The 22,971-nt window shown below is 51.7% G+C and overlaps 1 protein-coding gene across 1 annotated transcript in view; it reads left to right on the forward strand.

The window, feature by feature from the left end:
• The window catches only part of LOC134932213 (inter-alpha-trypsin inhibitor-like), a 44,337-nt gene extending 32,578 nt beyond the window's left edge, over positions 1–11,759 (forward strand). Inside the window, exon 6 of the mRNA XM_063926432.1 lies at positions 11,647–11,759. Coding sequence (XP_063782502.1) covers positions 11,647–11,701 — 55 coding nt within the window. The 3' untranslated portion in view covers positions 11,702–11,759. The remainder of the gene's footprint in view (positions 1–11,646) is intronic.
• The last annotated feature ends 11,212 nt before the right edge of the window (positions 11,760–22,971 follow it).

A 22,971-nucleotide genomic window follows, 5' to 3' on the forward strand; every position in this document is an offset into this window, starting at 1 on the left:
CGCGGAGATAGCCAGATATAATTCCTGACTACTAATTTAGGCACCACTCTCCTCTTTTTATCTGCCCAAACTTTTTAGCGAGTAGCAGAGGTGTATCTAGGGGACCGGGCGCCCCTGGCAAAGTAAGGGACTGGCATGCCCACCCCCCATATTTGAAATAGGGAAGGTGCATGTGCAAAAAAGGGGAATGATCTTGTGGGAAAGGGGCATGACCACACAATAGTACTCCCAATTCAAATAACATTGCACAGTAGTACCCCTTATACACATTATGTCACACACTAGTGCCCCTTACACATCATGCTACACAGTAATCCTTGTCACACTGTGGAGATATCAGCAGTCCCTGTCACGGCCAAGGACGGGCACTGTCCAGCGATGTCACCCGCAGTCAGGGGGTATAATGAAACATTAATGGCAGTGAAAAGGTATCTCTGTGCGCTACCTAGTAGTGGTGATGTAGTGATATATTAAGAATAGCATTCTAGTAGTTTATTTTGTGTTTCTTCACTGTGGTGCATTGTGGCGCCGAACACCGGCGCCAGCTCTTGGCTGCTGTGCGACCCACCAGCCCTGGCACTGCCACTACTAAGTGATTCCACTGCCTGGCCAAGGGTGACACCCCCAAGCAGCGCCCCCTCCTCGGCCAGTGCACCTGGTGAGCACCATCCTGACCACAGGGGACTACAGCTATGTCCCCAGCACATAACTGTAGTCCCCACCCCCTCCCAGCACATAGCTGTAGTCCCCACCCCCTCCCAGCACATAGCTGTAGTCCCCACCTCCTCCCAGCACATAGCCGTAGTCCCCATCCCCCTCCCAGCACATAGCCGTAGTCCCCATCCCCCTCCCAGCACATAGCCGTAGTCCCCATCCTCCTCCCAGCACATAGCCGTAGTCCCCACCCCCTCCCAGCACATAACAGTAGTCCCCATCCCCCTCCCAGCACATAGCCGTAGTCCCCCTCCTCTTCCTAGCACATAGCCATAGTCCCCACCCCCTCCCAGCACATAGCTGTAGTCCCCACCCCCTCCCAGCACATAGCCGTAGTCCCCATCCCCCTCCCAGCACATAGCCGTAGTCCCCATCCCCCTCCCAGCACATAGCCGTAGTCCCCATCCCCCTCCCAGCACATAGCCATAGTCCCCACCCCCTCCCAGCACATAGCCGTAGTCCCCACCCCCTCCCAGCACATAGCCGTAGTCCCCACCCCCTCCCAGCACATAGCCGTAGTCCCCATCCCCCTCCCAGCACATAGCCGTAGTCCCCCTCCTCCTCCCAGCACATAGCCGTAGTCCCCACCCCCTCCCAGCACATAGCAGTAGTCCCCATCCCCCTCCCAGCACATAGCCGTAGTCCCCCTCCTCCTCCCAGCACATAGCCGTAGTCCCCACCCCCTCCCAGCACATAGCCGTAGTCCCCACCCCCTCCCAGCACATAGCTGTAGTCCCCCTCCTCCTCCCAGCACATAGCCGTAGTCCCCACCCCCTCCCAGCACATAGCAGTAGTCCCCATCCCCCTCCCAGCACATAGCCGTAGTCCCCCTCCTCCTCCCAGCACATAGCCGTAGTCCCCACCCCCTCCCAGCACATAGCCGTAGTCCCCACCCCCTCCCAGCACATAGCCGTAGTCCCCACCCCCTCCCAGCACATAGCCGTAGTCTCCCTCCCCCTCCCAGCACATAGCTGTAGTCCCCCTCCTCCTCCCAGCACATAGCCGTAGTCCCCACCCCCTCCCAGCACATAGCAGTAGTCCCCATCCCCCTCCCAGCACATAGCCGTAGTCCCCCTCCTCCTCCCAGCACATAGCCGTAGTCCCCACCCCCTCCCAGCACATAGCCGTAGTCCCCACCCCCTCCCAGCACATAGCCGTAGTCCCCACCCCCTCCCAGCACATAGCCGTAGTCTCCCTCCCCCTCCCAGCACATAGCTGTAGTCCCCCTCCCCCTCCCAGCACATAGCCATAGTCCCCACTCCCTCCCAGCACATAGCTGTAGTCCCCCTCCCCCTCCCAGCACATAGCCATAGACCCCACCCCCTCCCAGCACATAGCCATAGTCCCCATCCCCCTCCCAGCACATAGCCATAGTCCTGATCCCTCTCCCAGCACATAGCCGTAGTCCCCCTCCCCCTCCCAGCACATAGCCATAGTCCCCATCCCCCTCCCAGCACATAGCCATAGTCCCCACCCCCTCCCAGCACATAGCCATAGTCCCCATCCCCCTCCCAGCACATAGCCATAGTCCTGATCCCTCTCCCAGCACATAGCCGTAGTCCCCCTCCCCCTCCCAGCACATAGCCATAGTCCCCCTCTCAGCACATAGCCATAGTCCCCATCCCCCTCCCAGCACATAGCCATAGTCCCCACCCCCTCCCAGCACATAGCCATAGTCCCCATCCCCCTCCCAGCACATAGCCATAGTCCTGATCCCTCTCCCAGCACATAGCCGTAGTCCCCCTCCCCCTCCCAGCACATAGCCATAGTCCCCATCCCCCTCCCAGCACATAGCCATAGTCCCCCTCCCAGCACATAGCCGTAGCATCCATCCTCCTCCCAGCACATAGTCCTCTCCCCGCCCAGCGCAGTGTCCTCCCCCTGCATATAGTCCTCTCCCCTCCTAGCATAGAGTCCCCTCCCCACCCAGCACAGTCTCCTCCCCCTGCATATAGTCCTCTCCCCGCCCAGTACAGAGTCTCCTCCCCCTGCATATAGTCCTCTCCCCCAGTGCCGTAACTAGGCATTTTAGCGCTGTGTGCAAGAAATGATAGTGGCCCCCCCCCCCCCCCAATGTAAGATAGGGGCAGTGCGCGCCGTAGGCGACCAAAAAATTTATAGGGGCGTGGCTTAATGGGGAAGGGGCGTGGCCACAAAATAATAGCAATTCATACTACGGTGCACAGTAGTCTACATTATTCAAATTACGCTGCACAGTAGCGCCCCTTTTATACATTACAATAGACAGCGTCCCCCTTTTTACACATTACAGCAGCCAGTCCCCCTTTTTACACATTGCGGCAGCCAGTCCCCCTTTTTACACATTGCGGCAGCCAGGCCCCCTTTTTACACATTGCGGCATCCAGTCCCCCTTTTTACACATTACGGCAGCCAGTCCCCATTTTTACACATTGCGGCAGCCAGGCCCCCTTTTTACACATTGCGGCATCCAGGCCCCCTTTTTACACATTACGGCAGCCAGTCCCCATTTTTACACATTGCGGCAGCCAGTCCCCCTCTTTACACATTGCGGCATCCAGTCCCCCTTTTTACACATTGCGGCAGCCAGTCCCCATTTTTACACATTGCGGCATCCAGGACCCCTTTTTACACATTGCGGCAGACGGGACCCCATTTTACACATTGCGGCAGCCGGGACCCCTTTTTACACATTGCGGCAGCCGGGACCCCATTATACACATTGCGGCAGACGAGACCCCATTTTACACATTGCGGCAGCCGGGACCCCATTTTACACATTGCGGCAGACGAGACCCCATTTTACACATTGCGGCAGACGAGACCCCATTTTACACATTGCGGCAGACGAGACCCCATTTTACACATTGCGGCAGACGGTGTCCGAGAGAGAGAGAGAGAGAGAGAGAGACATACTTACCTTCTCCCCGCTGACAGGCTCCTCGTGCAGCTCCCTCTCGGTGCAGGCTGTGTGAGGTGAGAAGGAGGAGGAGGAGCAGGGAGCCGCAGCAGCGCTATTTGATTGGTAGTAAGCGCCGCTGCAGCATCCCCCTCTCCTCCTGTATTGGTTGCCTGGCGCTGCTGTGGATGCTGGGGAACCGCATCCCAGCATCCTTAGCAGCGCCGGGCAGCCAATACAGGAGGAGAGGGGGATGCTGCAGCGGCGCTTACTACCAATCAAATAGCGCTGCTGCGGCTCACTGCTCCCCCTCCTTCCTCCTTCTTCTCTCCGCTGCCCGGCGCTGGTCCTCTTCTCCCTACACAGCGGGGCGCACGGCGCAGACTTCGGCGGCATGTAATGAGTCAATTTGACTCATTACATGCCGCTGGCCGTTGCGCCCTCAGGGCAACTGCGCTGTGTGCCAAGCCCCCTTGGCACACGCGTAGTTACGGCCCTGCTCTCCCCTCCCATAGCCGTAGTCCCCTCCTCCTGCCAACACATAGCCATAGTCTCCATCCCGCTCACAGCACATAGCATCCATCCTCCTCCCAGCATATAGTCCTCTCCCCTCCCAGCACAGAGTCTCCTCCCCCTGCACCTGTGTATAATGCCCACATGTATATACCGCTGCACCTGTGTATAATGCCCACATGTATATACCGATGCACCTGTGTATAATGCCCAGATGTATATACCGCTGCGTCTGTGTATAATGCCCACATGTATATACCGCTGCACCTGTGTATAATGCCCACATGTATATATCGCTGCACCTGTGTATAATGGCCACATGTATATACTGCTGCACCTGTGTATAACGCCCACATGTATATACCGCTGCACCTGTGTATAATGCCCACATGTATATACCGCTGCACCTCTGTATAACACCCACATGTATATACTGCTGCACCTGTGTATAATGCCCACATGTATATACCGCTGCACCTGTGTATAATGCCCACATGTATATACTGCTGCACCTGTGTATAACGCCCACATGTGTATACCGCTGCACCTGTGTATAATGTCCACATGTATCTACCGCTGCACCTGTGTATAACGCCCCCATGTATATATCGCTGCGCCTGTGTATAACGGCCTACATGTATATACCGCTGCGCCTGTGTATAATGGCCAGATGTATATACCGCTGCATCTGTGTATAATGCCCACATGTATATACCACTGCACCTGTGTATAATGCCCACATGTATATACCGCTGCACCTGTGTATAATGGCCACATGTATATACTGCTGCACCTGTGTATAACGCCCACATGTATATACCGCTGCACCTGTGTATAATGCCACATGTATATACCGCTGCACCTGTGTATAATGCCCACATGTATATACCGCTGCACCTGTGTATAATGCCCACATGTATATACCGCTGCACTTGTGTATAACGCCCACATGTATATACCGCTGCACCTGTGTATAATGCCCACATGTATATACCGCTGCACCTGTGTATAATTCCCACATGTATATACCGCTGCACCTGTGTATAATGCCCACATGTATATACCGCTGCACTTGTGTATAACGCCCACATGTATATACCGCTGCACCTGTGTATAATGCCCACATGTATATACCGCTGCACCTGTGTATAATTCCCACATGTATATACCGCTGCATCTGTGTATAATGCCCACATGTAAATACTGCTGCACCTGTGTATAATGCCCACATGTATATACCGCTGCACCTGTGTATAATTCCCACATGTATATACCGCTGCACCTGTGTATAATGCCCACATGTATATACCGCTGCACTTGTGTATAACGCCCACATGTATATACCGCTGCACCTGTGTATAATGCCCACATGTATATACCGCTGCACCTGTGTATAATTCCCACATGTATATACCGCTGCACCTGTGTATAATGCCCACATGTAAATACTGCTGCACCTGTGTATAATGCCCACATGTATATACCGCTGCACCTGTGTATAATGCCCACATGTATATACCGCTGCACTTGTGTATAACGCCCACGTGTATATACCGCTGCACCTGTGTATAATGCCCACATGTATATACCGCTGTACCTGTGTATAATGCCCACATGTATATACCGCTGCACCTGTGTATAATTCCCACATGTATATACCGCTGCACCTGTGTATAATGCCCACATGTATATACCGCTGCACTTGTGTATAACGCCCACATGTATATACCGCTGCACCTGTGTATAATGCCCACATGTATATACCGCTGCACCTGTGTATAATTCCCACATGTATATACCGCTGCACCTGTGTATAATGCCCACATGTAAATACTGCTGCACCTGTGTATAATGCCCACATGTATATACCGCTGCACCTGTGTATAATGCCCACATGTATATACTGCTGCACTTGTGTATAACGCCCACGTGTATATACCGCTGCACCTGTGTATAATGCCCACATGTATATACCGCTGTACCTGTGTATAATGCCCACATGTATATACCGCTGCACCTGTGTATAATTCCCACATGTATATACCGCTGCACCTGTGTATAATGCCCACATGTAAATACTTCTGCACCTGTGTAAAATGGCCAGATGTACGCTTTGGATCATATATTGTGTGTAAATCTGGCTCTGGTACTAGCCAGTGTCTTCTGAGCTATTTACCTCCCCGCATGTCCCTGCCTCCCTGCCTATAGTCCTCTCCCCTCACTGCATATAGTCTCCCCCCCTGAATGGTTGATGCTAGATCCAAGTGGCCTAAGGGACCTTTTCCATCAGGGGGAGGAGCCACAACACAAGGGGGAGGAGCTAGGCCAGCGGGATAGTTCCGCTACTATCCACGCCACCAACTATTACCTTTAGTAATCAGGCGACGAGCGAAGCGAGCCTGCGAGGGTACTTTTCGGGTACCCTGTTCGGTCGTAGCTCCTCCCCCTGGTGACGTGTCTCCTCCCCTAGGTACGTCAGAAGGTCCCTTCTCCCACTCCAATATAGAATCAACCCTTATGCCAGCAGCTTCCGACAGCAAGGGCTGCTGGGAACTGTAGTTTACTTTCACGTTCGTCACTAGTGCATTGCGTACTGAACAGCGGCGCCTGCTCCTGCCTACTGTGAGATCCTCCAGCCCAGACTATGCCACTACTAAGTCATTCCACCCGGCTGCCGAGGGTGGCACTGCCGGCCGGCGCCCCCTCCTCAGCTAGCGACCCTGGCGAGTACCATCCTGGCCAATGGGTAGATACACCACTGTATATATCCCCCTCATATATATCTCCCTCATATATACAGTATCCCCGTGATATGTATCTCCCTCATATATATCCCCCTCATATATACCCCCGATATATATCTCCCTCATATATACCCCCCTGATACATATCTCCCTCATATATATCCCCGATATACAGTATATCCCCTGATATATATCTCCCTCATATATACCCCCTGATATATATCTCCCTCATATATATCCCCCTAATATATATCTCCCTCATATATATCCCCGATATACAGTATATCCCCTGATATATATCTCCCTCATATATATCCCCCTAATATATATCCCCTGATATATCTCCCTCATATATACCCCCGATATATATCTCCCTCATATATACCCCCTGATATATATCTCCCTCATATATATCCCCGATATACAGTATATCCCCTGATATACATTACCCTCATATATATCTCTGTCCTATCTCCCTGATATATATCTCCCTCATATATATCCCCTCATATATATCTCCCTCATATATACCCCCCTGATATATATCTCCCTCATATATATCCCCGATATACAGTATATCCCCTGATATATATCTCCCTCATATATACCCCCTGATATATATCTCCCTCATATATATCCCCCTAATATATATCTCCCTCATATATATCCCCGATATACAGTATATCCCCTGATATATATCTCCCTCATATATATCCCCCTAATATATATCCCCTGATATATCTCCCTCATATATACCCCCGATATACAGTATATCCCCTGATATATATCCCCCTCATATATATCTCCCTCATATATACAGTATCCCCGTGATATATATCTCCCTCATATATATCCCCCTAATATATATCCCCTCATATATATCTCCCTCATATATACCCCCCTGATATATATCTCCCTCATATATACCCCCCTGATATATATCTCCCTCATATATATCCCCCTAATATATATCCCCTGATATATATCTCCCTCATATATACCCCCGATATATATCTCCCTCATATATACCCCCCTGATATATATCTCCCTCATATATATCTCTGTCCTATCTCCCTGATATATATCTCTCTCATATATACCCCCATTATATATATCCCCTGATATATATCTCCCTCATATATACCCCCCTGATATATATCTCCCTCATATATATCCCCCTAATATATATCCCCTGATATATATCTCCCTCATATATACCCCCTGATATATATCTCCCTCATATATACCCCCCTCATATATATCCCCTGATATATATCTCCATCATATAGACCCCCCTGATATATATCTCCCTCATATATACCCCCCTGATATATATCCCCCTAATATATATCCCCTGATCTATATCTCCCTCATATATACCCCCCTGATATATATCTCCCTCATATATACCCCCCTGATATATCTCCCTCATATATATATCTGTCCTATCTCCCTGATATATATCTCCCTCATATATACCCCCATTATATATATCCCCTGATATATATCTCCCTCATATATACCCCCCTGATATATATCTCGCTCATATATATATCTGTCCTATCTCCCTGATATATATCTCCCTCATATATACCCACATTATATATATATCCCCCTCATATATACCCCCCCTGATATATTAGGGGGATATATATGAGTGAGATATATATCAGGGGGGTATATATGAGGGGGATATATATAATGGGGGTATATATGAGGGAGATATATATCAGGGAGATAGGACAGAGATATATATATGAGGGAGATATATATCAGGGGATATACTGTATATCGGGGATATATATGAGATACATATCAGGGGGGTATATATGAGGGAGAAATATATTAGGGGGATATATATGAGTGAGATATATATTTCTCCCTCATATACAGTATATCCTCTGATATATATATCCCCACCTAATATATATCCCCCTGATAGATATCCCGATATACTGTATATCCCCCTCATATATATCCCCCTGATATACAGTATATCCCCTGATATATATCTCCCTCATATATATCCCCGTTATATATCTCTGTCCTATCTCCCTCATATATATCCCCCTCATATATACCTCCCTATTATATCCCCGATATATATCTCCCTTTGATATATACAGTATCTCCCTCATAGACATCCCCTGATATATATCTCCCATATATATATATATATATATCCCCCTGATATATTTCTCCTATATATATATTATATCCCCCTGATATATTTCTCCTATATATATATATATTATATCCCCTGATATATTTCTTATATATATATATATATATATATATATATACACACACACACACTGCTCAAAAAAATAAAGGGAACACTAAAATAACACATCCTAGATCTGAGTGAATGGAATATTCTTATTAAATACTTTGTTCTTTACATAGTTGAATGTGCTGACAACAAAATCACACAAAAATTATCAATGGAAATCAAATTTATTAACCCATGGAGGTCTGGATTTGGAGTCACACTCAAAATGAAAGTGGGTAAACACACTACAGGCTAATCCAACTTTGATGTAATGTCCTTAAAACAAGTCAAAATGAGGCTCAGTAGTGTGTGTGGCCTCCACGTGCCTGTATGACCTTCCTACAACGCCTGGGCATGCTCCTGATGAGGTGGCGGATGGTCTCCTGAGGGATCTCCTCTCAGACCTGGACTAAAGCATCCGCCAACTCCTGGACAGTCTGTGGTGCAACGTGGTGTTGGTGGATGGAGCGAGACATGATGTCCCAGATGTACTCAATTGGATTCAGGTCTGGGGAACGGGCGGCCAGTCCATAGCATCAATGCCTTCGTCTTGCAGGAACTGCTGACACACTCCAGCCACATGAAGTCTAGCATTGTCTTGCATTAGGAAGAACCCAGGGCCAACTGCACCAGCATATGGTCTCACAAGGGGTCTGAGGATCTCATCTCAGTACCTAATGGCAGTCAGGCTACCTCTGGCGAGCACATGGAGGGCTGTGCGGCCCCCCAAAGAAATGCCACCCCACAGCATTACTGACCCACTGCCAAACCGGTCATGCTGGAGGATGTTGCAGGCAGCAGAACGTTCTCCTTGTCGTCTCCAGACTCTGTCACATCTGTCACATGTGCTCAGTGAGAACCTGCTTTCATCTGTGAAGAGCACAGGGCGCCAGTGGCGAATTTGCCAATCTTGGTGTTCTCTGGCAAATGCCAAACGTCCTGCACGGTGTTGGGCTGTAAGCACAACCCCCACCTGTGGACGTCGGGCCCTCATACCACCCTCATGGAGTCTGTTTCTGATCATTTGAGTAGACACATGCACATTTGTGGCTTGCTGGAGGTCATTTTGCAGGCTCTGGCAGTGCTCCTCCTGTTCCTCCTTGCATAAAGACGGAGGTAGCGGTCCTGCTGCTGGGTTGTTGCCATCCTACGGCCTCCTCCACGTCTCCTGATGTACTGGCCTGTCTCCTGGTAGCGCCTCCATGCTCTGGACACTACTCTGACAGACACAGCAAACCTTCTTGCCACAGCTCGCATTGATGTGCCATCCTGGATGAGCTGCACTACCTGAGCCACTTGTGTGGGTTGTAGACTCCTTCTCATGCTACCACTAGAGTGAAAGCACCGCCAGCTTTCAAAAGTGACCAAAACATCAGCCAGAAAGCATAGGAGCTGAGAAGTGGTCTGTGGTCACCACCTGCAGAACAACTCCTTTATTGGGGGTGTCTTGCTAATTGCCTATAATTTCCACCTGTTGTCTATTCCATTTGCACAACAGCATGTGAAATTGATTGTCAATCAGTGTTGCTTCCTAAGTGGACAGTTCGATTTCACAGAAGTGTGATTGACTTGGAGTTACATTGTGTTGTTTAAGTGTTCCCTTTATTTTTTTGAGCAGTGTATATCTCCCTCATATATATCCCCCTGATATATATACCCCTCATATACTGTATATCTCCCTTATATATATATATCTCCCTCATATACTGTATATCCCCCTGATGAAGTTCTGATGACACATAGTGGAGCATGAAATGGTTTCCAGCTTCTCTTGGATGATTGTGAAGTGGAGAAGGGATGGACTGTGTTGTCTCTTCCTGTCCTCGGTGGTGATCTGAGGTGACTTGTACCCTGGCCTCGTCCTGTAAATCGGTTCAGTATCTAATACCCACTTCCAGCCATTAATTATAAAGTGCATGACTTGCTCCTTAGACGTGTCAGTGACACTGAGCACATACTGGAGATATAGGACATTTCATGGTTCTGATTTGTGAGGTGACACAAGGTAAGTCTTCCATCCTGGTGGCCATAGTGTTACTCTGTGACTAGTACTGAGAAGGATATTGTTCTGTATTAATATTTCATTTGTTTAATTGATCAAGTATTATGGATGATTGTATTGTGTCTGAAGCTGGATACACACCGATACAATCAATAGCGCCATCACCCGATACCGGCACAGGAACATTACTAACCAGTAGACGGCTCCTGGAAGGGTCGGGTTCCAAGGTCACATCTCATGTGCGATTAAGATTTGTGTCCTAAATTCCTGATTCCATAAAAGGAGAATTGCACAATAGATGCCTCCTCTGATACAGACACTCTGGGCACTTAGAGAATCTGTGGGATAACGGTCATTAGCCGCGCACGGAGATTGCCTAATAATTGAATAGCTCCAGGTGTTAAACTGGGGGTTACAGCCGCTTGGTAAGTACTGTGGCTGACTCTGCCGGTAAGTGTACGATGGGGTATAATATATTACGTATCTACCTTCACCTTATCCCATGGTTCTTTACTGTTCATAGGAAGAAAGTGAAGAAGCAGCAGCACAAGCTGGTCCCGGCCACAGAGATGAAATAACGTCAGTAAAAGATGGAGAACATGAAACGTTTTATAAAGAAAATACATGAACAATAAAATGAGGATTTGGCAACACAATGTGTAGGGGGTTTTCTTGGTAAAAATGTTGTCTTAACAATTTTCCACATAACTAAATGACACCAATCACTTATTATTTATTTATATGGCGCCACAAGGGTTCCGCAGCGCCAATTACACAGTACATAAACCAAAAAGAAAACAAGAAAACGGACTTACAGCCGATGACAATTCAGGACAAGTACAGAGAACATACAGATGTGTCCTCACACGTCTTTGCAGCTCACTATTCCCAGCAAGGGTTGTGGTATGGCTGACCAGCGGTCTCCGGGCACATGAATACATCCCCCGGCAAGGCGTACCATAGCGGGAGCGTGCTACTCACTACGGAAAGCATACGCATTGTGGCCACAGGCAATGAGGTAGCAGTGTCCCGCTGCCTAACATTACAGGGGGAACCGGCATAGCGGGGAGCTATGTTCCTGCAACCCGTTCTCAAATGCAGTTATTGTTCCAGCAATGGCGGGAGTGTGTATAAGCGCGCTCCTGTGAGGGGGCTGCTGGCGGTACGCTATATGTATCACGCCAACGTTATGCCATGCAGCACTTTTTAGCAAAGAAGTGTGAGGACACATCTGTAGTTGTATCAGCAGATGACACTGACATAAGTATCAGGGTGCCAGAAAAACGCAGGATTTTGTGCCATCAAAGATGGTTTGAGTAAGAGAAGGAAATGCACCTGAGTGAAAAGGGCCCTGCTCGTGAGAGCTTACATTCTAAAGGGGAGGGGCAGACAGACAGGGGTGACACAGATGGGGTACATAGAGAGCGTAGAACAGAGGGTTAGGATGAGATTTGGCTGGGTTTGGTGAAGAAGTGGGTCTTAAGAGCCCGTTTGAAGTTTTGTAGAGAGGTGGAGAGTCTGAGGGGGAGAGGTAGGGAATTCCAGAGAAAGGGAGCAGCACGTGAGAAATCTTGGAGGTAGGAGTGGGAGGAAGTAATCCGTAGGCAGGAGAGTCGGCGTGCATTAGCAGAGAGAAGAGGACGGAGGGAGAGTAAAGGGAGATAAGGTCAGAGATGTAAGTGGGAAAGGAGTGGGTGAGGGCTTTGTAAGCGAGTGTGAGAAGTGTGAATTGGATTCTGAAGGGGAAGGGGAGCCAGTGAAGGGCTGGTAGGAGAGGGGAGGTGGATGTAGTGCGTTTGGTGAGGAAGATGAGCCGGGCTGCAGCATTGAGGATGGAGTGGAGAGAGGCATTTGTCAGGGAGGCCAGATAGGAGATATATACCATATTGTACATGTAAAAACCATGAACACAGAGTAAGTTCATCATCTATATTCATGTTGGCAGAAAGTAGGTTTGTATCCCAGCTGAATTTTTTTGCAGGGATCTTATGGATAAATGATGGAAGAGTGGTTATGCTCTACATCTCCCTCTGGTGGCCAGACGTGGCAGTGAAGTCATTGTGATGACTAAAGGAAGGCACTACACTGATCTAGCCTCAATATAAGAATGCATCTGTAAAGACCTGTATAATTGTGTTACCAACTATACTTTTATTCATATGCATATAAATGAACAATACCAACAGTGAAACAATATAACATACAAAATGAATACATGCAATATAAGTAATGTAAGTATAATAAACAATATTAATGTACCCAGAATGCTGAGATCTGCATAAAGATACTAAATGTGGCAACAATCCAGTAGTATCAGCACTTAGATCCAGATATCAATAGTAAATCAGAGTGATGTGCTTACTACACATAAGCAAGCCATGACTTGTGCACACTAGCAGCATGAAGGCGCACTCATGTAATAAGTGAAGCAGCCATGGAGGGTCTGTTTAGTAGATAACAGCACATTAACATCTCTAGAGCCACGCTGAATTATATTGAGGGCAGGCGGTGATGTGATGGGGTGAAACGTACGTTATCGCGGGATGTGCAATTGCCCATGTGGAATGAGAAACAAGGTTTCCAGTGTTTCTCCTTAGTGATACTTCCTAAAGTTCTAGGCATTCCTACTCGCTCATCAGTGACTGAGGCACAGCACTCTGCAGTCTCAGATGATATCAGGGTACACATGTTGCACTGACAGTAGAAGTGCCTCTATTGAATCGGCCTTACCCAGCAGTCCTTGCTGTTCTCTCATCTGTCATCCGCTGTGCATACATGATGGTGAGAAGCAGAGAAAGGGAGATCCAGACATGCTTTCCCGTGTACGGCTCTGGTCTGTACATACAGTGGAGCATATGACATTACAGCGCTTGGTACATCCACTCAGGCTTTCCCAGATTGAAGGGAGCACAGTACAATGTTTTACATATTTTTTGCTCATGACGTTAGGGGTTAATGTGGTGTATATGGACTAATCACCAGCCTGCTCTGAATGTGGAGAACATTGAGTAGGGCTGCATACAGGAATCATGTTTCTCAGAAAAGTACATACATGTTAGTCTTGGTAATAACATATAAGGGGGGAATTCAAATATTATCACCCTCAATCTCCTGTCTAAAGTGACGTGAGATCACAGGGGGTGACATACAATTGATGTCCCCTATCGCACTGATCGCCCTCATTAGTGTCAGGTTTAACGGCATAAAGTGGCTATACTCCACTAAACTAATGGGCGCGATTGTGAAAAGTGAAATCATGAAAAGTGCCATTTGGGCCCCCAAACAGATCACTTTTCACACATTTCAGCTCACCACCTTGAATTGTAGACGCCGGCAGCCGATCGTGCCCGAACAGAGCTTCATTAGCATAGCTCTGTCCAATGGAGAGAAATACATCTGAAATCCGCCCTAAGTGTCATGATCCTGACTTACTACTCTCATGTTCCCCTAGCTTGTGTTGTGACTTATCTCTGCCACCTGTCCTGCAGTTCAGGATATCCTGCTTTGCCGAGTTTCTGGCCTGAGAAGTCTCCTTCAGTTTGAGACTGTGTTACTATCTGCTGATTCTCCACCTGAGAGTATTTCTGTGTGTGTGCAGGCTCCGACTTTCCGCAGTGTTATCACTGTACCACTAGTAAGTGCTGGTCACTAGACTGCAGAGATCATGTGGGATCTCCCGCATTCAGTACCATAGTGCCTGCTGCTGCCCTCCCTGCACCCCGATATTTCCTGCGTGTACCCCGCAGGGGTCCCCACCATCTCTGGTTACTGGTCACCGCCATGATACTTGTGGTCAGCTGACTGCAGCATACTTGGCTAAGAAGCACAGAGTAGTATGATGCAGAAATACAGGAACAGGTAGCAATGACTGGAACCTGGAGTCCCGGGACAGAGTAAGCATCAGATTTGGAAGAGCTGTGACGGGATCTGACATGATAAACTGGCCAGGAACCCACTGAGGAGCAGGTAAAGATCAGTGAGTCACAGATACAGCCCACAGCTGCTCAATCATGTCCACTATCCCAGGCTGCAGGATCACAGATGGACCAAAGCACCAGCCAGGAATGAGCTGGAGACAGAGCCGGCCCTAGGTATAGGCAAACTAGGCAATTGCCTAGGGCATCTGGTATGCCTAGGGGCACAATCAGTGTCTGCTGATTCAAATGATATGCGGCATGCCTATATTCTGTATGTAGCATTTCATATGCAGATACAGCCACAGTCGCACACAGTATATAGGCATGCCGCATATCATTTTAATCAGCAGAAGTTGCTTGTGCATCCTAGCCACATAGCAATGCAAATAAGATGAATTTTCATAAAAAATAGGCACCCGACATTAGCAGAGCTTCCAGTTGACTCACGCCGGGTACTATATGTCATTATGTGTATAAGGGCATTAATAATGTGTAACATATGTGTAAGGGACATTGTGTCATTATGTGTATAAGGGCATTAATAATGTGTAACATGTGTAAGGAACATTATGTGTGTCATTATGTGTATAAGGGCACTAATAATGTAAGGGACATTATGTGTGTCATTATGTGTATAAGCGCATTAATAAGGGTTGGCATAATGTGTAAGGCGCATTATGTTTATAAGGACATTAATAATGGGTGTCAGATGTGTAAGGGGCATTACTGTGTGGTATTATGTGTATAAATGCATTACCAATGTGTGGCATTATGTGTATAAAGTGCTCTACTGTGTGGCGTAACGTATAGAAAGGGCACTACTGTGTGGTCTAATGTGAATAAAGAGCAATATGGTGTGGTGTAATGTGAATAAAGAGCAATATGGTGTGGTGTAATGTGAATAAGGAGTAATATGGTGTGGTGTAATGAGAATAAGGAGCAATATGGTGTGGTGTAATGTGAATAAGGAGCAATTCAGTATTATGTTATGTGAATGAGGGGCACTACTGTGAGGAGTAACGTATATAAGGTAAAGTTGTACTACTGTGTGATGTAATGTGAATAAGGGGCACTATCGCATGATAAATTGTGAATGACGTTACACTACTGCGAGGCATAATTTGAATTGGGGGTACTATTGTGTGGCCATGCCCCTTGCCAGCAAAAACACCTACCTTTTGGGCTGTGCACCGAATGTGCACACTGTTCTTATTTAAATTACAGGGGGTAGGAAAACAAAAAAAGGACTGCTATGTGTTGGGGGTGATGGTGCTGGGAAAGGGGTGCGGGGTCAGAGGCGGAACCAGCGGCAGTGCTAGGGGGCACCAGCCAAAAACTTGCCTAGGGCATCATATTGGTTAGGGCCGGCTCTGGTTGGAGAGGCACCACGGGTGACAGTGGCACCACTGGAAGGAGCTGGAGAGGCCCCATGGGTGACCGCAGCACCACTGGAAGGGGCTGGAGAGGCGCCATGGGTGACAGCAGCACCACTGGAAGGGGCTGGAGAGGCGCCATGGGTGACAGCAGCACCACTGGAAGGAGCTGGAGAGGCGCTGCGGGTGACAGCAGCATCACTGGAAGGAGCTGGAGAGGCGCCGCGGGTGACAGCGGCACCACTGGAAGGAGCTGGAGAGGCCCCGTGGGTGACAGCGGCACCACTGGAAGGAGCTGGAGAGGCGCAGCGGGTGACAGCGGCAACACTGGAAGGAGCTGGAGAGGCGCCGCGGGTGACAGCGGCACCACTGGAAGGAGCTGGAGAGGCGCCACGGGTGACAGCGGCACCACTGGAAGGAGCTGGAGAGGCGCCGCGGGTGACAGCGGCACCACTGGAAGGAGCTGGAGAGGCGCCGCGGGTGACAACAGCAGCACCACTGGAAGGAGCTGGAGAGGCGGCACCACTGGAAGGAGCTGGAGAGGTGCCGCGGGTGACAGCAGGACCGCTGGAAGGAGCTGGAGAGGCACCGCGGGTGACAGCGGCACCACTGGAAGGAGCTGGAGAGGCGCCGCAGGTGACAGCAGCACCACTGGAAGGAGCTGGAGAGGCGGCACCACTGGACGGAGCTGGAGAGGCGCCGCGGGTGACAGCAGCACCACTGGAAGGAGCTGGAGAGGCGCCGCGGGTTACAGCGGCACCACTGGAAGGAGCTGGAGAGGCGCCGCGGGTGACAGCGTCACCACTGGAAGGAGCTGGGGAGGCGCCGCTGGTGACAGTGGCACCACTGGAAGGAGCTGGAGAGGTGCCGCGGGTGACAGCAGCACCACTGGAAGGAGCTGGAGAGGCGGCACCACTGGACGGAGCTGGAGAGGCGCCGCGGGTGACAGCAGCACCACTGGAAGGAGCTGGAGAGGCGGCACCACTGGACGGAGCTGGAGAGGCGCCGCGGGTGACAGCAGCACCACTGGAAGGAGCTGGAGAGGCGCCGCGGGTGACAGCGTCACCACTGGAAGGAGCTGGGGAGGCGCCGCTGGTGACAGTGGCACCACTGGAAGGAGCTGGAGAGGTGCCGCGGGTGACAGCGGCACCACTGGAAGGAGCTGGAGAGGCGCCGCGGGTGACAGCGGCACCACTGGAAGGAGCTGGAGAGGCGTCGCGGGTGACAGCAGCACCACTGGAAGGAGCTAAAGAGGCGCCGCGGGTGACAGCGGCACCACTGGAAGGAGCTGGAGACGCGACGCGGGTGACAGCAGCACCACTGGAAGGAGCTGGAGAGGTGCCGCGGGTGACAGCAGCACCACTGGAAGGAGCTGGAGAGGCGTCACGGGTGACAGCAGCACCACTGGAAGGAGCTGGAGAGGCGCCGCGGGTGACAGCAGCACCACTGGAAGGAGCTGGAGACGTGCCACGGGTGACAGCAGCACCACTGGAAGGAGCTGGAGACGTGCCGCGGGTGACAGCAGCACCACTGGAAGGAGCTGGAGAGGCGCCGCGGGTGACAGCGGCACCACTGGAAGGAGCTGGAGAGGCGCCGCGGGTGACAGCAGCACCACTGGAAGGAGCTGGAAAGGCGGCACCACTGGAAGGAGCTGGAGAGGTGCCGCGGGTGACAGCAGCACCACTGGAAGGAGCTGGAGAGGCGTCGCGGGTGACAGCAGCACAACTGGAAGGAGCTGGAGAGGTGCCGCGGGTGACAGCAGCACCACTGGAAGGAGCTGGAGAGGCGCCGCGGGTGACAGCGGCACCACTGGAAGGAGCTGGAGAGGCACCACTGGAAGGAGCTGGAGAGGCGCCGCGGGTGACAGCGGCACCACTGGAAGGAGCTGGAAAGGCGGCACCACTGGAAGGAGCTGGAGAGGCGTCGCGGGTGACAGCAGCACCACTGGAAGGAGCTGGAGAGGTGTCACGGGTGACAGCAGCACCAATGGAAGGAGCTGGAGAGGTGCCGCGGGTGACAGCGGCACCACTGGAAGGAGCTGGAAAGGCGGCACCACTGGAAGGAGCTGGAGAGGCGTCGCGGGTGACAGCAGCACCACTGGAAGGAGCTGGAGAGGTGCCGCGGGTGACAGCAGCACCACTGGAAGGAGCTGGAGAGGTGCCGCGGGTGACAGCAGCACCACTGGAAGGAGCTGGAGAGGTGCCGCGGGTGACAGCAGTACCACTGGAAGGAGCTGGAGAGGTGCCGCGGGTGACAGCAGCACCACTGGAAGGAGCTGGAGAGGTGCCGCGGGTGACAGCAGCACCACTGGAAGGAGCTGGAGAGGTGCCGCGGGTGACAGCAGCACCACTGGAAGGAGCTGGAGAGGTGCCGCGGGTGACAGCGGCACCACTGGAAGGAGCTGGAAAGGCGGCACCACTGGAAGGAGCTGGAGAGGCGTCGCGGGTGACAGCAGCACCACTGGAAGGAGCTGGAGAGGTGCCGCGGGTGACAGCAGCACCACTGGAAGGAGCTGGAAAGGTGCCGCGGGTGACAGCAGCACCACTGGAAGGAGCTGGAGAGGTGCCGCGGGTGACAGCAGCACCACTGGAAGGAGCTGGAGAGGTGCCGCGGGTGACAGCAGCACCACTGGAAGGAGCTGGAGAGGTGCCGCGGGTGACAGCAGCACCACTGGAAGGAGCTGGAGAGGCGTTGCGGCTGACAGCAGCACCACTGGAAGGAGCTGGAGAGGTGCCGCGGCTGACAGCAGCACCACTGGAAGGAGCTGGAGAGGTGCCGCGGGTGACAGCAGCACCACTGGAAGGAGCTGGAGAGACGCCGCGGGTGACAGCGGCACCACTGGAAGGAGCTGGAGAGGCACCACTGGAAGGAGCTGGAGAGGCGCCGCGGGTGACAGCGGCACCACTGGAAGGAGCTGGAAAGGCGGCACCACTGGAAGGAGCTGGAGAGGCGTCGCGGGTGACAGCAGCACCACTGGAAGGAGCTGGAGAGGTGTCGCGGGTGACAGCAGCACCAATGGAAGGAGCTGGAGAGGTGCCGCGGGTGACAGCGGCACCACTGGAAGGAGCTGGAAAGGCGGCACCACTGGAAGGAGCTGGAGAGGCGTCGCGGGTGACAGCAGCACCACTGGAAGGAGCTGGAGAGGTGCCGCGGGTGACAGCAGCACCACTGGAAGGAGCTGGAGAGGTGCCGCGGGTGACAGCAGCACCACTGGAAGGAGCTGGAGAGGTGCCGCGGGTGACAGCAGTACCACTGGAAGGAGCTGGAGAGGTGCCGCGGGTGACAGCAGCACCACTGGAAGGAGCTGGAGAGGTGCCGCGGGTGACAGCAGCACCACTGGAAGGAGCTGGAGAGGTGCCGCGGGTGACAGCGGCACCACTGGAAGGAGCTGGAGAGGTGCCGCGGGTGACAGCGGCACCACTGGAAGGAGTTGGAAAGGCGGCACCACTGGAAGGAGCTGGAGAGGCGTCGCGGGTGACAGCAGCACCACTGGAAGGAGCTGGAGAGGTGCCGCGGGTGACAGCAGCACCACTGGAAGGAGCTGGAGAGGTGCCGCGGGTGACAGCAGCACCACTGGAAGGAGCTGGAGAGGTGCCGCGGGTGACAGCAGCACCACTGGAAGGAGCTGGAGAGGTGCCGCGGGTGACAGCAGCACCACTGGAAGGAGCTGGAGAGGCGTTGCGGCTGACAGCGGCACCACTGGAAGGAGCTGGAGAGGTGCCGCGGCTGACAGCGGCACCACTGGAAGGAGCTGGAGAGGTGCCGCGGGTGACAGCGGCACCACTGGAAGGAGCTGGAGAGGTGCCGCGGGTGACAGCGGCACCACTGGAAGGAGCTGGAGAGGTGCCGCGGGTGACAGCGGCACCACTGGAAGGAGTGTGGAACTGCAAAGGATCAGGACACAAACCCTTAAACTGAAATAACTGTTGTTGCAGCGTCACCTGATGTTTTTCCTCTGGGAACCTCGTGGTAGTGCCGCCATCAGAACTCCTTTCATGACTTGGTGTTATGTGCATTATGCTAACAATAAAATATATGGATTGCCACCAGCACAGGCTTTGGAGCTCCTCCCACAGCGGCTTCTTAGTCACGATCACAGTCAATACATTCGCTGCATGAGGACGTAGGTTATGAGCACAGAATATCAGAATTAGGGAGGCCAATCCCGGGATTCTGGCGCAAAAATGCCGGGATTTGAATCCTAGGACTGGAGCCTCCAATCCCGAGATTCACGGGATTAGATTGGGTGTAAGTAATACTTACTATTACTATTAGGATGACGGCAGCCATGGACACACGCTGAATGCGGTGGCAGCATTTCAAATGTAGCGCCATCCGCCAGCCAATCAGAGTTGGCGGACCGGCAGTTATTCAGGGAAGCAGCAGCAGTTCCTTATTGGCTGCTGGACTGGCCATTCTGACTGGCTGGTGGCCAGCGCTACAATTTGAAAAACCACTGGCGCGTTCAGCGTGTGTCCATGGCTGCCGCCCGCCTAATTACATTAGTATTATAGCCATATAGTCCATGTGACCGGTGGGGTGTAGCTATAGCCATACAGTCCATGTGACCGGTGGGGTGTAGCTATAGCCATACAGTCCATGTGACCCGTGGGGTGTAGCTATAGCCATATAGTCCATGTGACCGGTGGGGCGTAGCTATAGCCATACAGTCCATGTGACCGGTGGGGTGTAGCTATAGCCATACAGTCCATGTGACCCGTGGGGCGTAGCTATAGCCATACAGTCCATGTGACCGGTGGGGTGTAGCTATAGCCATACAGTCCATGTGACCGGTGGGGTGTAGCTATAGCCATACAGTCCATGTGACCCGTGGGGTGTAGCTATAGCCATATAGTCCATGTGACCGGTGGGGCGTAGCTATAGCCATACAGTCCATGTGACCGGTGGGGTGTAGCTATAGCCATACAGTCCATGTGACCCGTGGGGCGTAGCTATAGCCATACAGTCCATGTGACCGGTGGGGTGTAGCTATAGCCATACAGTCCATGTGACCGGTGGGGTGTAGCTATAGCCATACAGTCCATGTGGCCGGTGGGGCGTAGCTATAGCCATACAGTCCATGTGACCCGTGGGGCGTAGCTATAGCCATACAGTCCATGTGACCGGTGGGGTGTAGCTATAGCCATACAGTCCATGTGACCGGTGGGGCGTAGCTATAGCCATACAGTCCATGTGACCGGTGGGGCGTAGCTATAGCCATACAGTCCATGTGGCCGGTGGGGTGTAGCTATAGCCATAGAGTCCATGTGAGCGGTGGGGCGTAGCTATAGCCATAGAGTCCATGTGAGCGGTGGGGCGTAGCTATAGCCATACAGTCCATGTGAGCGGTGGGGCGTAACTATAGCCACACAGTCCTTGTGATCGGGGTGTAACTATAGCCACACAGTCCATGTGACCAGTGGGGTGTAGCTATAGCCATACAGTCCATGTGACCGGTGGGGTGTAGCTATAGCCACACAGTCCATGTGATCGGGATGTAGCTATAGCCACACAGTCCATGTGATCGGGATGTAGCTATAACCACACAGTCCATGTGACCGGGGTGTAACTATAGCCACACAGTCCATGTGATCGGGGTGTAACTATAGCCATACAGTCCATGTGACCGGTGGGATGTAGCTATAGCCATACAGTCCATGTGACCGGTAGGGTGTAGCTATAGCCATACAGTCCATGTGACCGGTGGGGCGTAGCTATAGCCACACAGTCCATGTGACCGGTGGGGTGTAGCTATAGCCATACAGTCCATGTGGCCAGTGGGGCGTAGCTATAGCCACACAGTCCATGTGACCGGTAGGGTGTAGCTATACCCATACAGTCCATGTGACCGGTGGGGTGTAGCTATAGCCATGCAGTCCATGTGACCCGTTGGGCGTAGCTATAGCCATACAGTCCATGTGAGCGGTGGGGCGTAGCTATAGCCATACAGTCCATGTGAGCGGTGGGGTGTAGCTATAGCCACACAGTCCATGTGACCGGTGGGGTGTAGCTATAGCCACACAGTCCATATGACCGGGGTGTAGCTATAGCCGCACAGTCCATGTGACCAGAGTGTAGCTATAGCCACACAGTCCATGTGATCGGGGTGTAACTATAGCCATACAGTCCATGTGACCGGGGTGTAACTATAGCCATACAATCCATGTGACCGGGGTGTAACTATAGCCACACAGTCCATGTGACCGGGGTGTAACTATAGCCATACAGTCCATGTGACCAGAGTGTAGCTATAGCCATACAGTCCATGTGACCGGGGTGTAACTATAGCCATACAGTCCATGTGACAAGAGTGTAGCTATAGCCACACAGTCCATGTGACCAGAGTGTAGCTATAGCCACACAGTCCATGTGACCGGGGTGTAACTATAGCCATACAATCCATGTGACCGGGGTGTAACTATAGCCACACAGTCCATGTGACCGGGGTGTAACTATAGCCATACAGTCCATGTGACCGGGGTGTAACTATAGCCACACAGTCCATGTGATCGGGATGTAGCTATAACCACACAGTCCATGTGACCGGGGTGTAACTAT

Source organism: Pseudophryne corroboree, chromosome 1 (assembly GCF_028390025.1).
Source record: "Pseudophryne corroboree isolate aPseCor3 chromosome 1, aPseCor3.hap2, whole genome shotgun sequence".
NCBI classification, from domain to species: Eukaryota; Metazoa; Chordata; class Amphibia; order Anura; family Myobatrachidae; genus Pseudophryne; species Pseudophryne corroboree.